The sequence below is a fragment of the Gouania willdenowi genome, chromosome 9 (genome assembly GCF_900634775.1).
Source record: "Gouania willdenowi chromosome 9, fGouWil2.1, whole genome shotgun sequence".
Classification (NCBI taxonomy): domain Eukaryota; kingdom Metazoa; phylum Chordata; class Actinopteri; order Blenniiformes; family Gobiesocidae; genus Gouania; species Gouania willdenowi.
In genome coordinates, this window is record NC_041052.1 from 39120166 (window position 1) to 39140652 (window position 20487).

At 37.9% G+C, this 20487-nt stretch overlaps 1 protein-coding gene across 1 annotated transcript in view; it reads right to left on the reverse strand.

Moving 5' to 3' along the window:
• LOC114469334 (guanine nucleotide-binding protein G(q) subunit alpha) overlaps window positions 1-16214 on the reverse strand; it is a 32430-nt gene extending 16216 nt beyond the window's left edge. The window contains exons 1-2 of the mRNA XM_028456751.1: window positions 15101-16214; window positions 1486-1670 (exon numbers count right to left, since the gene is read on the reverse strand). Of these exons, the coding sequence (XP_028312552.1) occupies window positions 1486-1670; window positions 15101-15236 (321 nt within the window). The 5' untranslated portion in view covers window positions 15237-16214. The remainder of the gene's footprint in view (window positions 1-1485; window positions 1671-15100) is intronic.
• Between the last annotated feature and the right edge of the window lie 4273 nt (window positions 16215-20487).

The window sequence follows — 20487 nt, forward strand, 5'->3', positions numbered from 1 at the left end:
AATGACTAATGAAAACTTTAGACTTATATTAAATCACGTAGGCCATATCATCAAGGATCTAAAACGAGCACACAGCGCTAACATATGAAGACGGTGCAACTGCTAATGCTAACAAAACAATGACAGGGACGTCTTATCATCACACTTTTTAGCGTTATTTACAGCTTACCGAAGTGCTCTGTTCGTTGTCTCCAAAGATAGAAGGAATTGAACCCTCAATCAGACTCAGTCTTTCGGCAAATCCTTCTTAATACTGGCGAAGCAGTCGTCCTTCGTGCACACAAAAATGACCTTACCCACAGATGTGGGTACATTTCCATGAAAAATAAAACTCAACCAGGCACTTTGAAAAGGTTCTGATGCTGGGAGACGGTGTAATGAAGCGTGTGGGTTACTACATCCAATAACCCAACATTTTGACTTATTCTCTCGTAACTTCAGCATCCTGGAGCTTGGACTACAAAATAAAAGCGAGAAATAAAAATGGCGGATTGCTCGAAGTGTTGGGCCTGGAGTCGATGTCCTAATTTGGCAGTTCCGCTGCAAATACTGTGACGTTATTGTTCGAAAAACGTAATTGAGAATCGAAAAATCAAAACAGATTGAAAAATATGACCAAAACAGAATATAAAGATATCAACGGAGCACCTGAAGAGACTAATTTGAACTTTTCTGTACTTCTAAACACTCTAAATATACAACAAAATGCATTTAAGGGCTAAAAAAGTGGATTTAGCATGACATGTCCCCTTTAACACAGGAAACAATTTAGGGTATTGTCTTTGTAGTCTTTTTGTGTGGGTTTTCTTGTGTTTTTTTTTTAAATTTTAATTAATTTTGTCCATTTGTGTTGCCTTTTTGTGTGTTTTTTGAGTCATTGTGTGTTTTTGTTAAAATAAAATTTGTGTTATTGTCTTTTTGTGTATTTTTCTGTCATTTTGTGCAATTTCATTGACCTTTTGTTTGTCTTTGAAATCATTTTGTATATGTTGTTTTTGTTGTCATTTTGTGGACTTCAGTTTTTAGTTCTGTGTTTTTGGAGATATGGGCTTCATAAAACTTCCAAATTCATGAATTACAATTTGGTTTTGGGGGCCACACAAAATTAGACCGAGGGCTGCATGTGGCCCCCAGGCCGCCAGTTTCCTATGTCTGATTTAGGGGAAGAAAAGCCAGATGAAGCCAGACTTTGACACTTTGAACACAATTAAGTGAGAATTGCAAATCCCACTCTAACATCTGTATAAATAATATACTTTGAATCTATGCAACATAAGCATGCATGGACAGATGCAATTTCATAGAAACATGTAAAATGATGCAGAAACGATGAGTGATGCTGCTGTAGGGACAGAGGAAATGACAAAAGGAGCAGATAAGGCTGTGGATGGCTGCTCTCCATAAGATAGGCAGTATTCTATAAATACATAAACTCTGTGTCACATTGATAAGTGCTGTAATGGACGACACAAAGATCTTATTTACCTTGTTGTGCTCATATTTGTAGGGGATCTTCAGCGTCTCTGCAGCTCTGATCATGGCCTGCATGGCCGTGAAGATGTTCTGGTAGACCAGTTTGGTAAAACCTCTCTTGTCTTCGTCGGAGTACCCGGCGCCGTGGATGATCCTCATCTGTTTGATGAAAGTGCTTTTCCCACTTTCACCAGTGCCTGAACACACAAACCATTCGGTTTGTTTAGTTCTACTGCACAGGACACACATTAAACCTAATTAAGAAAGCAATGTTCACACTATAAGTCAATTCAGATTGTTTTGCCCACATGTGACATGTATCTGATTTTTGCACGTCAATGTGAATATTACAATTCAAATTTTTTCAAATCCGATCCAGCCCTTTTATATGTGAATTAGGGGTGTGCATTGCCATTATTCTGACGATACAATACACGATTTGCATGTCACAATACGACATTTACTGATACTAAACAATAATTACAAATTTTACCTTTACAAGTACAAAATGCCATGAAATAAAATGTATTTCATTTTTTTTTAACTTGCGAGAACAAGTAAATGGTAACTGTGCTTCAAGTACAAATATAAAAAACAAGTGCTATGTTTATCATTCAAACTGTCAAATTACTTTGCCATAAAAGTTTAACTTTTACTTCTACAACATATTCTGATTCTGTTAAGTTAAATTCTGAAGTATGTTTTATGAAAATAAAGTGCAAACAATTTCCAGCTAAAATGCATTGAGGAGTGAGGTAGTTTAACAAGATCTGATGGTGCGTTCACGGCGTTTATGTGCTATTCATATGTAATCACAATTAAATGGGTTCTTTTTCCATTAAAAAACATGACTAAAAAAATTGATTTGGAAATTTTTTGGATTGATACGATAACTGCATGGTGAAAAATACTGCCGAAATTATTTTTTCTTACACCCTTAATGTGGATATAAATCCAATGCGTATCTTTTATTTTGCAATGCGACTGCTGTCTGAAAGGCCAGGTCGTATTCTATCTAACCTTTACATCATTAAAATGCAAAAATGTCATAATTCTGCATCCCAGGAGGAGTGGTGGGAGGAGCACCCGACGACTCTTAACTCACTGACTGCCATTGACGTACATATACTGTAATTCAAGTACAGCATTTCTGCAAAATAAAAAAAACAAACATGTAACCTGTTGTTATGCTTTGCTGTTATTTAAAACATTTTTGTTACGTCTTTTAAAATTATATAAAAGAAATGACCTGTTATTTCAGCCACTGCTTGAAAAGTTAATATTGACACTAAAACATTTTACAAGCATTATTCGACTACGGTACGCCAGTTAAGTCAACTATTCATCAGCATGCATGGCTTGAAAAAAAAAAAGGGTGCGACCAAAATCTGTGCTGGTGCTACCCACTGAGAAAGTTAGTCGCACCAGTGCCACCACTGGAAAAGTTAGTGTAGAGCCCTGAAATCATTTTACTGATGAAAGTAGAGAGTCTATTCTTTCAGAATAAGTTTTTACATACAGACTTTACATAGTCATAGTACAAAATATTCTGTGGGTCTTAAAAGATCAGTTAAAATGCTCTAAAATGGCTGGCAGTCAGGGGGGTACTGTATCTGTTCTGAAAATGGCTGGCAGCCAATGAGTTAGAGAATCCCCACTGTTTTTACAAATGTGACCTAAAACCTTAGAAATGTAGTTATTAGAAGATCTATGTCTAATTATTATCATGCACCAAATTCTTTTTATTAACTTTTAAAAATGGGACTACTTTACAGTTTTAGAACCAGTGTTTCACCATCTTGAAATCATGTGATTGATGATGTCACATGGCCCCACTGCCTGTAAACCTGTGTTCTCAATAGTCTGTGATTACTCACTTAACTTCAGCTATCAGAGCATCAGGCATGCACTGTTTAATGAAGAGTAAAGGCCCCCTTAGAAGAGCTCTTCTTCTCTGCTTCATTGACGACTACCAGACCGCAAAATTGGAACTGTTGCCCCCTGCGGTCAGATTTTTTTTTATCCTCTTTTGGGTTACATTGGCATTTTTAACTTTTCTGAATATTTAGAGCAACTAAAAGCAGCACAAATTGGCATTTTGATTAAAAAGCTGCTAAATGACCTAAAAAGCTGCTAAATTATCTAAAAATCAGGCTGAATGTTTCACTCCAATAAAAAACAATGGGATGTTTACAGGCAGTAGGGCCATGTGACGTCATCAATCACGTGATTTCAAGATGGCGGAACACAGGCTCTAAAACTGTAAAGTAGGCCCATTTTTAAAAGTTAATAAAACAAATGTGGTGCAAAATAATGTTTTGATAGGCAAGGCAAATTTATTTGTATAGCTTATTTCATACACAAGGCAACTCACTCAATGTGCTTTACATGATCATAAAGTGCAATGAAAAACATTAAATAACTTCAAATCAATAAGACCATTAAAATCAGCAGCAAAATAATTTAAAATCATCAGTAAAAACTAAAACATTTAAAATCGTCAACAAACAAATTGCAAAAACAACAACATGATCAATAATTTACCTCTCAATCATACGCAGTAGAGAAAAAAAGTTCCTTTAACTTTGATTTAAAAATGTTCACATTAGATGCTGACTTCAGCTCTGCTGGCAGTTTGTTCCACTTCTTTGCAGCATAACAACTAAAAGCAGCATCACCATGTTTACTCTGAGCTCCACTATCTGACCTGTGTCCATAGATCTGAGAGACCTGCTGGGTTCATACCTGACTAACATGTCACTGATGTATTCTGGACCAAACCCATTCACAGATTTATACACCAGCAGCAGAACTTTAAAGTCTATTCTGAGGCTGACTGGGAGCCAGTTCAAGGTTCAAGGTTCAAGGTTCAAGGTTCTTTATTGTCAAATATGCCCCATGTTAAACATACAGCACAGATGAAATAGCAATCCCCCCCAACCCCCCGTGCAAACCTGCAGTGCATAAAAAGAGCACTTAACACACAAAAAAAACAACTAGCAATACTATACAACAAATAACTTAACTAAAGACATAACAAATAACAAATAACGAACAACAATGAGGTAGAATGTGAATAAATTACTATGAGGTAGAATATAAATAAATTACAGTATTAATAATATAAACAGAGTGCAGATGAAGTTAAAAAGTGAGGTAGTGTGCAAATAGCATAACAATACAATGACGGCTGTGCAGAGTTTAGGGTGCGTGAATTAGTGGAGCACGCAGGGGGTGGAGGTGGAGGGGGGTGATGCCAGGTCCTGTAGGGGCAGACTGTGGCAGGATGAAGGGGGGGGGTGGGGGGCAGAGGGGTGAAGGAGGGTAGACAACTGAGGGCAGAGGGTGGAAGGAGGCGGAGGGGGGATGGAGGCAGGGGCAGGAAAGGGGATGAGTGGACGAATGGGAGGGAGAGCTGGGAGGGAGTTGAGTCTCCTGACAGCCTGGTGGAATAAACTGTTCTTGAGCCTGCTCGTTCGAGCACGGAGACTCTGCAGTCTCCTCCCAGATGGCAGCAGGCTGAAGAGGCTGTAGGACGGGTGGGTGGGGTCACCTGCAATCCTGGTGGCTTTGCGGGTGAGACGTGAATTGTAAATGTCCAGAAGGGGGGGAAGAGAGACACCAATGTAAAGTGTAAAGACTTTAAAACTGGAGTAATGTGTTCTGACCTCTTTGCTCTGGTTCAGACCTGAACTGCAGCGTTCTGAACCAGCTGTAGCTGTTTGATGCTCTTTTGGGGGATTCCTGTCAGAAGACCATTACAATAGTCCAGTCTGCTGGAGATAAAAGCATGGACCAGTTTCTCCTGATCTTTCTGAGTCATTAAACCTTTCACTCTGGAGATGTTCTTTAGGTGGTAGAAGCTGTTTTTGTGATAGATTTGATCTGACTGCTGAATGTAAGATCTGAGTCAATCAGAACACCAAGGTTTTTGACTTGGTCTTTAGCTTTTAAAGATCCAGACTCAAGATACTTGCTGACAGCAGTCCTCTTTTCCTTGTTACCAAAGACAATCACCTCCATCTTGTCATGGTTTAGTTGAAGGAAGTTTTCACTCATCCAGCAGTTTACTTTTTCTAAACAGTCACACAACACCTCAATGTGACCATAGTCATCTGGGTTCAGTGATAGATATAGTTGTGTGTCATCTGCGTAGCTCTGATAATCAACCTTACAGTTCTGTGAAATTTGTCCTAAAGGAAGCATGTAAAGTCTAAACAGAAGAGGTCCAAGAACAGAGCCCTGAGGAACCCCACTGGACATAGGTATAGATCTTCTCACATAGACACACTGACAACAACACGCAGTACCTCAGAACCTCTTCTGTGCATGTGGGTCACATTCCGATCATACTCCGAACTGATAAAAGACGCATTTAATGTGTATATGTGAACGAGCACACACAATGTTTTTTTTTTGTTTTTTTTAAAGTATCTAAATTGAGTATTAAGACCTGCAGTGTGAACGTAGCCTAAGACTCGAATGAAAATTCAGCTTCACAAAAATAAGGATACAAAACCTAAAATTGTGCGACCTCTGCTCAGCCGTTGTATTTGACTGGATTTTGGATTTTTTGGATTTTCTATACTTTATTAACTCACAATGGAGAAATTCACTAACTATTCCTTGGGGAACAGTTGGCAGCCATGCTACACTACTACTTTAACAGCAGGGCCATTTCATCCTCCTATATTAGTGGATTCTTCTGCCAGGAACCACTCACTCACCACATTAACACATGTTAATGGACCATATCAAATGTACTCATGAACAAAATGATTCTTGGCCAAATGTAGGAGTCTCTACACTTATCGTCTTTTTCTTGCCATCTTTAAAGAACAATGGTACTTTTTTTTCTTATTATTATTGGTGAGTTTGGTGCCAAATCAAACTTTATGGTTACAAAACCACTAGAACTCCAGTCCAAACTGGAACCCATTGGAACCTTGTTTTTAAAAAGATTTTCTCTAAAGTTAAAAATGTTTGATATGAACACAAAAGGTAATACTGAGCAAGAATGGTTACTTGAAAGGCTCTTGTGTTATAATTTATCTCGATTGGTTCAAATACTGTTTCAGAAAAACAACTACCGTATCTTCCAAAACTTCAACAATCTGCACAAATAAATGAAATGGCTGGTAATGGACATAGCACACTGCCTTTGTGTGCTGCACAAGTTTACCACTTGATCCAAAAAAATAGTTGATACTTAATTGCCGCCTTCATCTTTACTGGGGTTGAATTAACATAAATGACCTGGCAAACTTGGTTCCAAACAGCACGACTCTTTTTGATTTTATGCACTATTCCAAAATAATGAAAAAAAGTTGCAAGAATATTGAGTATGTACTCATTTTGCTCAACACCATCTCATTTAAAATAGTCCAAAATGTAAAAACTTACAAAAATATATCATAACAAACCAATGTCTGAAGTAGGGTCAGAAAATAGCAGCTTGTAGGGTTAGTGTAAAAGGTTTATTACTATATATATATATATATATACATATATATATATAGGAAAAATGGATGTTCTTAATAAGTATGGGTCAGAACCATAGAGGGATTTTCTTGCGGAACCCATTTTGTGATTTTTTAAAAATTAGTTTAGACCAAGTTTTTCAAATATGACTCATAAGGCACAGCTTTTTATTTTCTTTGAGACTTTAGCAACCTTTGTTTTTTTAGGACAATGTTCAGTGTAATTCATTTCCAAACATCTTTCATGCTTTTAGGTGTATAGCAGAATAAGAATAACCATATGTTTAAAAGGGAACAAATAATAAAATCAGGTCCACAGGTCTCTAAAGAATTCAGGGTGGTGCTGTTCCACTTTTCTAATTGAACAAATTTAAATTATTTTTGCAGATATAGACAAGCTTGATAACTATTCCTGTTTAACCCAATTACGGTAACTATCAATGGATGTTTTGACCTCAATAGTGATTCAAAATGTTTGTTTTTGACAACTAACATAATGTAATGATTATTACTGTATGTGTTCTCTGAGAATGTATAGATTCGATACTTTCTAAAGTCGGCATATGAATAAAACAGAGGGGAAAATTAATTAACTTGTCTTCTGTCTTCAACCACTTATGCAAGACATGTTTGCAAGGATTATCTAAAGCAGCGATGGCAACTGTTATCACAGCGGGGCCACAAAAATGTGATTGTCTGATCCGAGGGCCACATTATCAACATTCATGCCAGTATTAAGAACAATGACCAATCTGAGCATTAACACAGGAAAGAACAAAGGGTTATTTGTCATTGTTTGCTGTCTTTGGAGTGTAATGATTCACTCAAAATACTGTACTATTTTCCATTGTCAAAAGAATCCCTTGATAAACTATTCAAAACAATGCAATTTAACTAAAAATAAATCTTGAATGAAATAAATAAAGGAATAATACAAATGAAGAAGAAGCCTATTAATTTAAATTCTGGTTCTATAGTAAACAATGCAAAACTGCATAATACTTAATTTTCTTTTTAAAAGTGCAACTGAAAATGTATTGTGTGCCTTAACAATTGGACTTTAAAAAAAAAAAACAGTCTGCAAAGTAGTAGCAGATTCCGCCCGCCGCCTCAGCATTTGGACAAGAGAAGGATCAATATATGCTACTAAAACTGTAAAGTAGTCCCATTTTTAAAAGTTAATAAAAGGAATTTGGTGCAAAATAATAATTAGACATAGGTCTTCTAATAAGTACATAAGGTTTTAGGTCACATTTGTAAAAACAGTGGGGGTTCTCTAACTCATTGGCTGCCAGCCATTTTCAGAACAGATACAGTACCCCCCTGACTGCCAGCCACAGACCCACAGAATATTTTGTACTATGACTATGTATAAACGGATTCTGAAAGAATAGACCCTACTTTCATCAGTAAATATATGCTGTTTAAGAAAAGTACTGCGATTCAATTTTCAGAAAATCAATATGAACCTATGAATCGATTTTTAACTGCCTTACGATTAATCATTACATCCCTACTTTGGAGTCATTTTGGGAATCTCTGCGAGCATTTTGTGTATTTTATGAGTCATTATATGTGTTTTTGCCATTTCTTGTCATATTTGCATTTTCTTTATTGTCAATCTGTGCCTAGTTTATTTTTTTAGTATTTTTGTCAATTTAAGTATTTTTTTCATCATTTTGTGTAACTGTTTTTTACAAGTTCAGGTGGTTGTTATGTGTATCTGATGTCCTTTTGTGTGTATGAGTATTTTTTGTGTATTTATTTGTGTAGAATATCGCGATATATCACAATATTCTACCCAGTTAATATCAAAATTAAACGTAGAGATGAAAAATCAAGTTGCTGTATATGTTTATCAGAAGATATTGATCATTCAGAGGACAAGTTGAGTCAAAACTATTTGCTTCAAAACATGCTATTTATTATTCGTGTATTTGCACATTTTCACTGAAAAAAAGAAAATGCAGTGTTAAACACTGCCATTATAAATAAAGTGTAACAAGTTTCTTTTCACTGAAACTACTGTGTAGAAGTCTCATAGTAGCCATGACAACATAATGACAGCATTGTAACAACTGTAAGTGAGAACATTAAGGACAAAACACCCAGCTGAGTTACTGACAATACACAAAAATAAAAAATAATTTATCCTATTGTGTCAGTTTAAGCACTGATCTGAACAGATTATATGAAAATAAAATGTATGTGCATAGATAAATATTCATTACAGTCATTACACACTGCCATCATAAAATCAAGTGCATCAAATAACACATTGAAAGCATTGTAACCACTGAAATAGTGCACAAATACACAAAAACACACTTATTTTAGTTCAGGGGCCAAACATGGACCAGTTTGAGCTTAAGTGGGCCAAATGATATACATTAAATATACAATATGTAAGAAACCGACAATATCCAAGAAATTCTTGATAGATATCAGTCCCAACAGGATCCTTACTTTAAATTTCCTAGATTTTGTGACCAATTTCTATTTAATTCAGGGAAATATTCTGTAATGATTTGAAGAAAATATAAGGATTTTGTAAGAATTTAGAGTTTTTCCAACAGTTTATCATGAATAATAACTGCAGTCATGTGATATGAGTATCAGAGAAACTTTGAGAACCTGCAAATATTGTTGAGTTTTATTTACCCAATGATTCATTTTTACTTTCTCCTGCGGGCCAAACTGGATGCTCCAAAGGGCCAAATTTTGGCCCCTGGGGCATGAGTTTACACAAGTGACTTAAAAGAAACAAGACAACTGTAACAAACATACTAAAACACACCAAACTAGTTTAGATTTTTTTGTTTTAATGCAAATACTAAGTAATGCTGCAACAACAAATCCATGTAATCGATTATAAAAAGTTTGATTAATGAATTACTAAAATAATCGTTTGTTGCAGCCCTAATACTAAGTCGATTCTTGTCCACATTTTTAACCAGAGCTAGCTCTGTACTATCCTCTTATTTGTGCATTAGCAGAATTTAGTTTTTCTCTGCTGTATTTTTTTCCTGTACTGCTTTTAATTCATTAAGCTGACGTGGTCTCTGAATGACCTCATACTAAAACTTTGGATTCCTCCGGCTCACCGAAAGCTTCAAAGTAAAGTAGAACACTTAGAAACCTGTGTGCTGTTACACAAACTTTTGAGTGCTCTTCCCGTAAGATAGTGTAAGCCTTTTAACGGCCCATTTATTGGAGGGTAGGTACACTCATACGGTGGACAGATGAATCGCTTGAAATGATTTGATGACAGACAAAAAAGTACTTTGAAAAGCCTTTTTATGGACTTGGAAAAATTCTAACTTTTCACTAAAATTAATGATAGTGACTGTCCTACTGCCTGGGTTCCAAAAGTGGGCACTGGGGAGAGTGGGGGAGAGTGGGGGAGAGTGAGTGAGAGAGTGAGAGAGTGAGAGAGTGAGAGAAAGAGAGATAAAAATATGGGGTTTATAAATTTTCATCATGATCATCATAATAAAAATTAGCAGCAAAACACAACAAAGACAAAATAAAAAACACAAATAACAGAGAAACATACAAAATGACACCAGAAACAACCAAACGACATCAAAAACACACACTGAAATAGAATAATTTAAATAATGCCAACAACACACAAAATTACACCGAAAACGCACAAAATTATGACAGACATGAACTGAAAATACAAGTCTTGGTCCCACATCAGGAGGGCGATGACCAGAAATGATAAAAACTACAAAAATCAATCTTTTCAGAAAACACTAAATACTGTTTCATTCCACTTATTTAGGGCTCTATTCTCCCATGCGTGTAAGTCAGAAAAGCTGTGCCGTTTCTGGCTGCGCGCTATTCTCTCCCTGTACTTAAAGTCAGTCACTGCGCACCTCCATCCCAGCTACGCACTCTGGGTGGAGCGGCCCTGAAATGTGAGCGTTCCCATTCAAATCTGGCCTTGCGTGAATTCTTCCGTCTGTTTAAGTTATTTTCCTCTTACATGCTTCTGAACCTGGAATAAGTGCAGCATATTGAACCCCGTGACAGTGTCACACTGTTATGGGGTTCAATATGTTCACATTTAACAGTTCTCGACGGGACAAAATGTGTTACATGTCAATATATTTTATCCGTCCCGTCCACCCCTTTATCTGCAGAGATGGTAGGTCCTGCGTCGTGGAGCTGATCAGCTGTGCGCACCCGAGTTGCTCCTCAGCTGCTGCTCGATAAATGAAACTCTGACATGATGTCAGACTTCTGTCCACGTTGGTCACAGTGATGTTCAACTATTTTCATACCATGTCCAACGTAAAGCCACAGTTTGATCCACTACAGAGTAAATAATAAGTTAAACTGTTCCCACACATTTAAATGAGGCTCAGCTTCAGTTGGGACTCGCTCACATCTGAAGGGCAAAAAAATCAATTTAATCGAGTTTAAAAAAATAATAATAATTTTTCATTTTTTTCCCACCAGTTTTTTTGGACTTTTTTTGCATTATTCACACTATGCTGAGTTGATAAGGGAAGAGTTTTTTTATTTTTAATTGTAATGTTATATGTTGTAAAATATGTAGTTATCTGATTTCTTAATCAGAAAATTTAAGCTACTGTGACATTGCTGTTGCACTTTAGCTTAAACCTGGTTAAAGCTTGAAATTGTTGAATGACAGAGTCTCATTTACTTTTTATTTTGGGATTGTTCTATGCATTTTAGCTCTTGAGGACAATCACAGCAATAAAGTTGCACTTTTGACAATATATCTGATTTCTACAGACATTTTTAAGTGCATTGAAAAAAAAAAATATCAAAAATCGAACATTTTTTAGGCAAACTTGCCCAGCCCTACATCAGGCATTAAACAGTTTATATTTAAACTGCGTATTATGTAGGAAGCCACTGGTTCTGTTTCACTGCAAACATTCCTCTGGATTAAAGCAGGACGCTCTGTGAGGTTATTTCCTCATACCTCCAGCACATTCACACTCGGTTACACTTTAGAGCTACAAGTACTGATGATGATGACGACAATGATGCTGATGCGCTGATCATTCCTGAATGCAGGAATGGAAGAAGTTTATAAAATCAAGCTTTCCATACAAACAAACGTTAATCTGTCGTTAGTATGAGGGGAAAAAAAGGAGAGATTTTAACTGTAGTTCGGACAGAAGAATGTGGCCTATCCTCTCACACAGCAATAATCTGATCAAAAATCTGATCAAATCAACCTGTTACATTGTTTATCAATGAAGGTGTTTCAAATTAAAAGTGCGCTTAATCGTTGTCACGAATTTCAATGACATTTACATGCCTTGGGAAAAATCCATGTTCTGTGAGTTCCAGACAGCCCAAAAAGATGACATCATGGCCCAGTCCGCCTCCTTTGCCTCAGACCGCCTTCATTCACAGACTACGTGCTTTTGGTTGATTTACGCGCAGTGGGTGTGTCAGAAGCCTGTACCGTAGAATACGCGCAGGAGAGAAGCGTGTCAAAAAGCACTTAAGTCTAGATTCTTTAAAATATGTGTTATCACTCATTCATTCCATCATTACGCTCGGTAGTCTTTTTTTCACAGAATTATGAGCAAAATGCGTTCGTCGGGCAAAGGCGGGACTTAGATTCAAAAGTTAGAGAAAGGGGGTACTTGAGCCAAAAATGTTTAAGAACTGTCTGTCCTACTGAATATGGGTTTATGGTTTATGTTTGCACATGCTCCAATATGTGCACGTATGTATTTGAGTGTAGGCAACTGCAATGGACTTGTGAACTTGTATATTTTTCTGTTATACCATCGCCACAAAGGTAATATTTTTAAGGGCATTTGTTTGTCTGTTAGCAGGAATATAAATGGACTTGAAATGGTAAATGGACTTGATTTTATATAGCGCTTTATCACCACACTGAAGCAGTCTCAAAGCGCTTTACATAACAGCTCATTCACCCAATCACTCTCACGTTCACACACCAGTGGGACAGGACTGCCATGCAAGGCACTAGTCGACCACTGGGAGCAACTTAGGGTTCAGTGTCTTGCCCAAGGACACTTCGACACATAGTCAGGTAGTGGGATCGAACCCCCAACCTCTCGATCAGAAGACGACCCTCTACCACCTGAGCCACGGTCGCCCGGATATGTTAATAGTTGGGGTGTAAGGAAGGATACACTCAACCAACAATTAGATTTATCATGTCGGGTCCCTGATTTGAGTCAAATCCTGATTAAAAAAACACAAAAACAAACTCAAATCAAAGATTGGGGTGTAATGATGCACTTAACGCCTTTCAATTTCAATGCATAGAGATCATTTTTTGGAGAAAAAAAAACCCAATTATTTAAACCATCAAGGATTTTTTAAACTAATATATTTTCTTGTTATAACCACCTTACAAACTGTTGAACTGTTTTAACTAATAAACCAAAATAACATGCACATTTCTTCATTTATCACCATGCAAAGTTAAACACAAATCTACCCTTTGCTTCAAAAGGGAAATCAGATTCTATTATTCAAAAGAATATGACCACATGTTCATAACTTCCCATGCATTAAAGCTTTTATTATTAATATTTTGCACTTAAGAGCAGTTTTTTTTCTCCAAACAATGCATGATGTTGATTAAAATGTTGACTTACTGGCTATGGAAAACATCATCCGGCTATTTTAAAAATGTTTGGATTTACAATCTGTACCAATAAAAGTGTTATTTATTAGACCTGCTGTTTGGTATTAAAGTTAAATTAATTACTGTGTGTGTGTGCTTCTATTTATACCTGAGGGGTATTTCAGAAAGCGGGTTTTGTTCAAACTAGTATGTTCGGGCTCTGAGTACATTTTATCAATGAAAAAGACAATTATTGTTACGAGGATTATCCCGGTGCAGTCAGTGCACTCTTGTGTCTGGGAGTTAATGTTATGAATGAAAGGTTGCATGCCATCACATGCATGATGCATCCCTCTGTATATTACAGAGCAGTAGACACTGACGGCCATGTGTGCTGTAATCATTGCCAGGGTTAGGGCTGGGTTGAGCTGCTAAACAGACTTGATTATACCCAATAAAGCCTAGACTTTGGCCTGGTCCTGTGTGTGTGCGCATGCACTCTGCACACAGCCTGCTGCGGTCAGGAAAGCAATGGAGAGGAGGAGGCAAAGCACAGGCCCGGCTTTAAACACAGTTATGCAAACCAGGCAGTTGTTCAGAATGCAAAATCTGTGCACACCTAGGCCTGGGCAATATATCGAGATTCAAGATATATCAAGTTTTCTATTTTGCCAATATAGAAAATTACAATATCGCCTATATCAATATATTATTATTATATAGCTTCTTTTGTATTGAAATACTTGCTTTAAGAGTCGCTGCTTTCTCTACTTCTCAGAACAGCATGAAAAGCACAGTTAGATTTCTGAGTGCGTCCTAACCGAGACCTTCATCTAAACAAGCCACACTACAGAACTCACACACACGTGCTGTCCCTTAAAGCAGTGTTTCTCAAATGGGGGTACGCGATGGCACTACAGGGGGTACTTGAAAGAAAGAGAGAGAGAGATAAATTAACAAATAAAAGCATTTTATGTTTACTTTTAGTTAAAATTTTGATGGAAATTATCTTAAGTAGAACATGAACTAAAAATACAAAAGCCAGTCTTGGTCTCACGCCAGGTGGAAGATAAAAACTATAGAAATACATCTATTCATGAGTCACTAAATACTGTTGTGTTATCACTCATTCATTCCATCAGTATGATGTATATCGAGATATGAGTTTTTATTCATATCGCCCCATAGAGATTTACATCGTATAGCGCTATTTTGAGAAGAAATATTGAGATGTGAGTTTTGGTCACATCGCCCAGCCCTAGAACAAAAACAATAATAAAAAAAGAAAAAATAAATTAATTAAATCAAGATTTATATTTTCATTTTGAAAATAAATGGAGATATGGGTTTTGATCCATATCGCCCAGCTCTAGTAAATAAATAAATAAATATATCGAAATTTATATCGTAAATCGTCATTTTGACAGGAAAAGAGATGAGTTTTGGTCCACATTGCCCAGCCCGAGCAGCCAGATGTTGAAGCCCCGGCTGTGCTAAGGGAAGCCCCTGAAGCAGACCCCCCCACCCCACACACAGACCGATTTCTTACCGAGAAGCAACAGTTTGAGCTCCCGGCGGGCGTCCCTCTTGTCCCGGCGGAGCTGCCTCTCGATCTCGTCGTTGATCCTCCGGGCTTCTTTCGCCTCCTCACTGAGGCAACACGCCATGATGGACTCCAGGGTCATTCTCGCTCCTTAATTTGATTCCAACACGGTCGTTACTGCCCCCAGGCTTCTCACTAATTCATCCAGATTTCAAAATCCTTGGGGTTGTGAAAGAAAAAATAAATACAAGTAAAACAAAAGAGCTTGTAGATGATGCAGATGAGGTCCTCATGCAGGCAGGCCTGTGTTGAAGGAATAAAAAACGCCCTTATAATGAGGCACGGATTGTGCTGGAGAGCAACAAAAAAGAAGAAGAAGAATATGATAAATAATTGCAGAGTTGTTCCGTTCAACGAGTAAATCAGAGTCCACAGCTGGATTGTGGAGGAACTGTGCTCGCCTATAATTGGTGTAATCTGCTTCCCTGTCTCACAGATGATCAACAGATCCCTTTAAAACACATCATCCACTTGGTTGAATCATTTTCACCCTCTTTCCTCCAAAGTCTCCACAGTTGATATCTCTCAGTAGGTGGAAACAATCCCCCCACCCCGTGTTTCAAAGTGAGCGTCCAGGCGAGAAAAACACATGAATCAAGCGGTCCGTTTCTTTTCCAATGGCTCCACTCCCGGGCGTGGTGAGGCAGAAATATGGCGGACTTTCACTCCAATCCGCTAGGGCTCACACACACACAGACACAGAGCAGTTATCCCTCTCTGTCTGCCCCCCCAAAAAACAGAGAAAGCGGAACATAACACAGCATGTCGGCTTCGGGTGTCGACGCCTCGGTGAAAACAGAAGTAGGAGCTCCAGGAGGAGGAGGAGGAGAAGCGGAGAGTAGTGGCCGAGCTGTGAGCGCTGCTCCCGGCCTGTGTTTTTATCCACAGGCCGTCCACTCCTCCACTCCTCCGTGGCTGGGGGGTGGGTGGGGTGTTTGACGTCGGCCTCTCACCGACCAGGGGTGGGGGTGTCACCGTCACCACGTCAGAGAACCGCCACACAGCACCGAGGAGAAATATGAATGAACCGAGATGAATCCTCCGTGTGGCACAAAGCACATTATTATTTTTTTTTATTGTTGAGCTGATGACGTAGTCACAGACACTCATAGTGACACAGGGACTCATTACACGCCTTACACATCTGCACACATCTGCACACTAGGCTATAGTCAAATACACTCATGTGTGCGTCACTGTGACTGAAGGGAAAGAGGTTTATAAGTACAGCGAATTTCATACACAAGACTATGGAACAAACAAACCAGGAAAAGTTAAATAATTAAAAACTAGAACTGCAAGCAGTTATGAAAGGGGGCCAAGCCTTCGGCCCCCAGGTTTCGCTGAGCCCGTGGAAGTACGTCACGAAGGAACAGGGGCTCGGACACAGGCCAACGTGCCATTTGCTGTGAACAGGTGGATGTGAAGTTTTGGAAGATGTGATTTAAAGTGTGAAAGTTCCAGGCCAAAATGCATTTGCACCCATTATAGCGCCACCTAGTGGTGCACTTTTTGGTATGGGCGATCTGTGTGCTCTTCTATAGTTACCAGTGGCGGATGCTTTAAGACTACAAGGGAACCTCAGCTTCCCCTAAAATCAGTGGTCAAATATGTAGTGTTGTGTGTACATTTCATTGACTAAATATATGACAGAACACATGTATGTTTAGTTCAGAATCAGCTTCTTATAACAGGAAACTGACAGTGACAGCGTGACGTTCTTCATTCATTACCGCAGCGTCACAGTGTTAATAAACAGTGGTGAAGTTCAGCTTCAATTGAATTCAATGGGAGAGGATTTAGGGGTTGATCCACTGCAGTCAAACTAGACGCTCATTGGATAAATGCTCGGTTATGACGCACTTAGTCCCGCCCATCGGACGCCGAGCTTCACAGGAGGTCTATGGAGCAGTGGGCTGGATCTGTCTGTTCCGGACGCTGGAATAATGGATGATGATTGGATGATCTGTCTCAGGCTAATTCAATTTTGATTGACAGCGAAATGAGCCAATCAGAGAGTATGACGTTGTAAGCACACAGGCGGGTTTTTCAAATATTTCAGTCCGTTGCTCTGTGTTGACCGGAGACTTTGCTGATCCTCTCATAGCGAATCAACTTCTGACAAACCTAGTGTCTGTTTTTGGTGTTTGTGGAGACTGTTACTGCTTGTGTTGTGAGACTTTTCACCAAACACTCACACTCCAGCGCGCAGCAGCTACGCGTGTGCGCGCGCGCGTGCGTGTGTGATAATCTACAAATAGTTGTTGACAACAAAATGTGAATTCTGCTAGAATTCACATTTAAATAAACAGATACATTTTCTGAAGTAGGCAGAAAATGAGCTTCCCCTGCATGAAAGACCAGCAGCCGCCACTGATAGTTACCCTGTAAATTTCACAGCCCTCAACATATTACTTCTGCTGAAATAAAGGTTTATTTATATGTTATGTAGTAATAAGCCACGCCCACTTTGACCAATCGCGATTAACTTCGAGATATGGTCCCAGGAGCGAGCCAAGGTCATACCCACTAAATTTAGTAAAAATCAGTTGTGTCATTTAGGAGATATAAATTTCTCATAATTGCAGTGCCCCCTAGAGGCCTAATTTATTCAAATTTGGTTAATACCCCGACAGTCATATGCCAACCAAGGATCTCAGAATTGGTGGAGTTAGCAATTATTTTGACCGAGATATGCGCCAGTTCACATTTTTATTGCCAGCTAGAAAACTTTACTCGTTATTAATTTGTGCATAATTTACTCGAACAAACTCATTTTGATAACTGTATGTCACGTCCAACTGAAGACTCTACGTGCCAAGTTTCACGCTGATTGGATAAAATCCCAAGGAGGAGTTTGAAAAAGTAGGTTTTCCAGTTTTTGCGATTTTGCTCCGAGAAAAGTTTAGGCGGAAATGGCCGTGGCCTAGCCCAGGTGATTCAGTGCTATTCAAGGAATCTGTGGATATAAAGGGTTTAAATTTGCAACAAACGGTGAGGGAGTTATTGGCAAAACGCGTTGACCTTTTTTATAGCGCCACCTGCTGGCGGATATATGTGAATATTTGCGTCCACGGTCCCCTGGGCGTTTTGGACTCAACCACCAAAGGGCACCGCCCTACCTTGCACGGTTTAGCCTGCAGCACCACTTTTACCAACGGAACTATAAAAGGTAACTATAATAATAATCGGAACGATTACAATAGGGTTCCTAGCACCACTGGTCCTAGGAACCGCGTATGCTTACATACGAGGTTCCCTGGCCCCGCAGGCTTGGCCCCCTGAAAAAGAAAATGTAAATCACAATTATGAAATACTAAGTTATAATTATGAAACAATAAGTCATAATTATGACTTAATATCTCATAATGAGCTTCCATACATTCCCGCTAGCAAAAAACTAGGAAAAATTAAATATTAATACAATTTGAAAAATCTATATCATAATTATTAGATAGTATCTCATTTTCACAAGATATTAACAGATACTACTCGAGATACTAAGTCATAATTATGACTTATAATGGGCTTCCATACATTCTTGCCATTAAAAAACTAGGAAAATTAAAAAAAAATCTTAAGATATCATCACAATTATGAAATACTAAGTCATAATTATGAGATATTTTCTCTATACTATCTCATAATTATGAGATATAAGTCATATTTATGAGTCCGAATGATGAGGCTATCAGTCTAATTATGACTTAGAGATACTAAGTCATGATTATGAGATACTAAGTCATAATTATGAGATAGGATCTGTATTTCACAAGATACTAAGAGATACTACTAGAGATACTAAGTCATAATTATGACTTAGACTTAATATATCATAATTATGAGATGTAAGTCATAATTATGAATTAGTATCTCATAATTATGACTTAGTTGACAAACAAGACCCATGTTTAGACTTCAAAGCAAACATGTCATCCAATGCAGTAAATTATCTTTGGAGCTTTCACTGTATATAGGCTTTTGGGACATTTTTTAAAATGTAAAAAAAAGCTGGTTTGCGCTTGACAAAATTGTAAAATATTATGCAGGCTATATCTGATGTACTATGCTTTCTTTACTTACTGGCAGGATATTACATGGAACCAAATTAAACGGTTTTTAAATGAGTTAATTAGCCCAGGGAATCATCTTAGCCTGTGTCTGTGATGAATGTGACTGGCCTCTGGAGAAAAATACAGCGACAGGTCAATAAGTTTGAACTTGTATGGGTTTAAAACTAAAATATAATGCGTAAACAGGTGATTGATCTGAAATGATTAAGCTAGAAATAGCTTGATGGATGGATGGATAGAAACATTTTAAATCTCAACTGAATTTATGTTGTTTTCCTGCAGCCACTTACTCATGTAGAATAAAAACATAATTACATTTTAAAAGCTTGTTGTTGTTGTTGTTGTTGTTGTGTACACGAGTTAAAATTGCTACTCCTCTGTTATTCGTCAACGGATCGGGCTGAAATTTGGTAGGTATAATCTATCGATGTATACACATTGACGCTCGAAGCACGATTTTCAATTTGGGGCCCCAAAAGAAAAAAAAAAAACAAAAGTTGATTTGTCATTTATTGGCGATTCAAATATTACGACGGTTGGTGGTACCAAATCATTGGCACGTACCAATATATAAATGGGGCCCATTACCCCGTTCGTGTTACAGGGGCACCAGGGGACTTGCGGTAACCCCATTTTTCAAATGACAACTCCTCCGTTAGTTCTCGTTAGATCAGAATGCCATTTGGTATGAATACTAATATAATGAGACGCTCTGAACCCCTTTTTTTAAATGGGGCCCAGTGTCATGTACTGGGATCGCATCGTACTGAGATTGTATATGTGCATATATGCGCGCACATGCACACTACTGAAAAATGAATTTTTGCTAAAAAAATAATTCATTTTTGTTTAAACGATTATGCCCCTTTTTTCAGCAATTTCCATTAAAGTCGTTTCCTCATTTATTTGTGAGTCAAACATTGCTACAGTTGGTGGTACCGAATCATTGACACATACCAATAAATGAATGGGACCCATTATTCCGTATGTGCACTGGGCCACGAGGGGGCCCCATTTTTTAAATGACTACTCCTCTGTTAATGCTCATGAATCGGGCTGTAATTGAAATGTGTTCAATTCTACTTCATTTATATACCACCAAAACAGTATTAATACAGTAATAATAATAATTATAATAACTATAATTATAATATAATAATAATTATTTTTAATTCGTGTTTTTTTTCTTCAAATTAAAACACCACAAGCAATCACAAAAAAATATATTTTATACTTTCACTTCCTCAAAAATAAATCTAG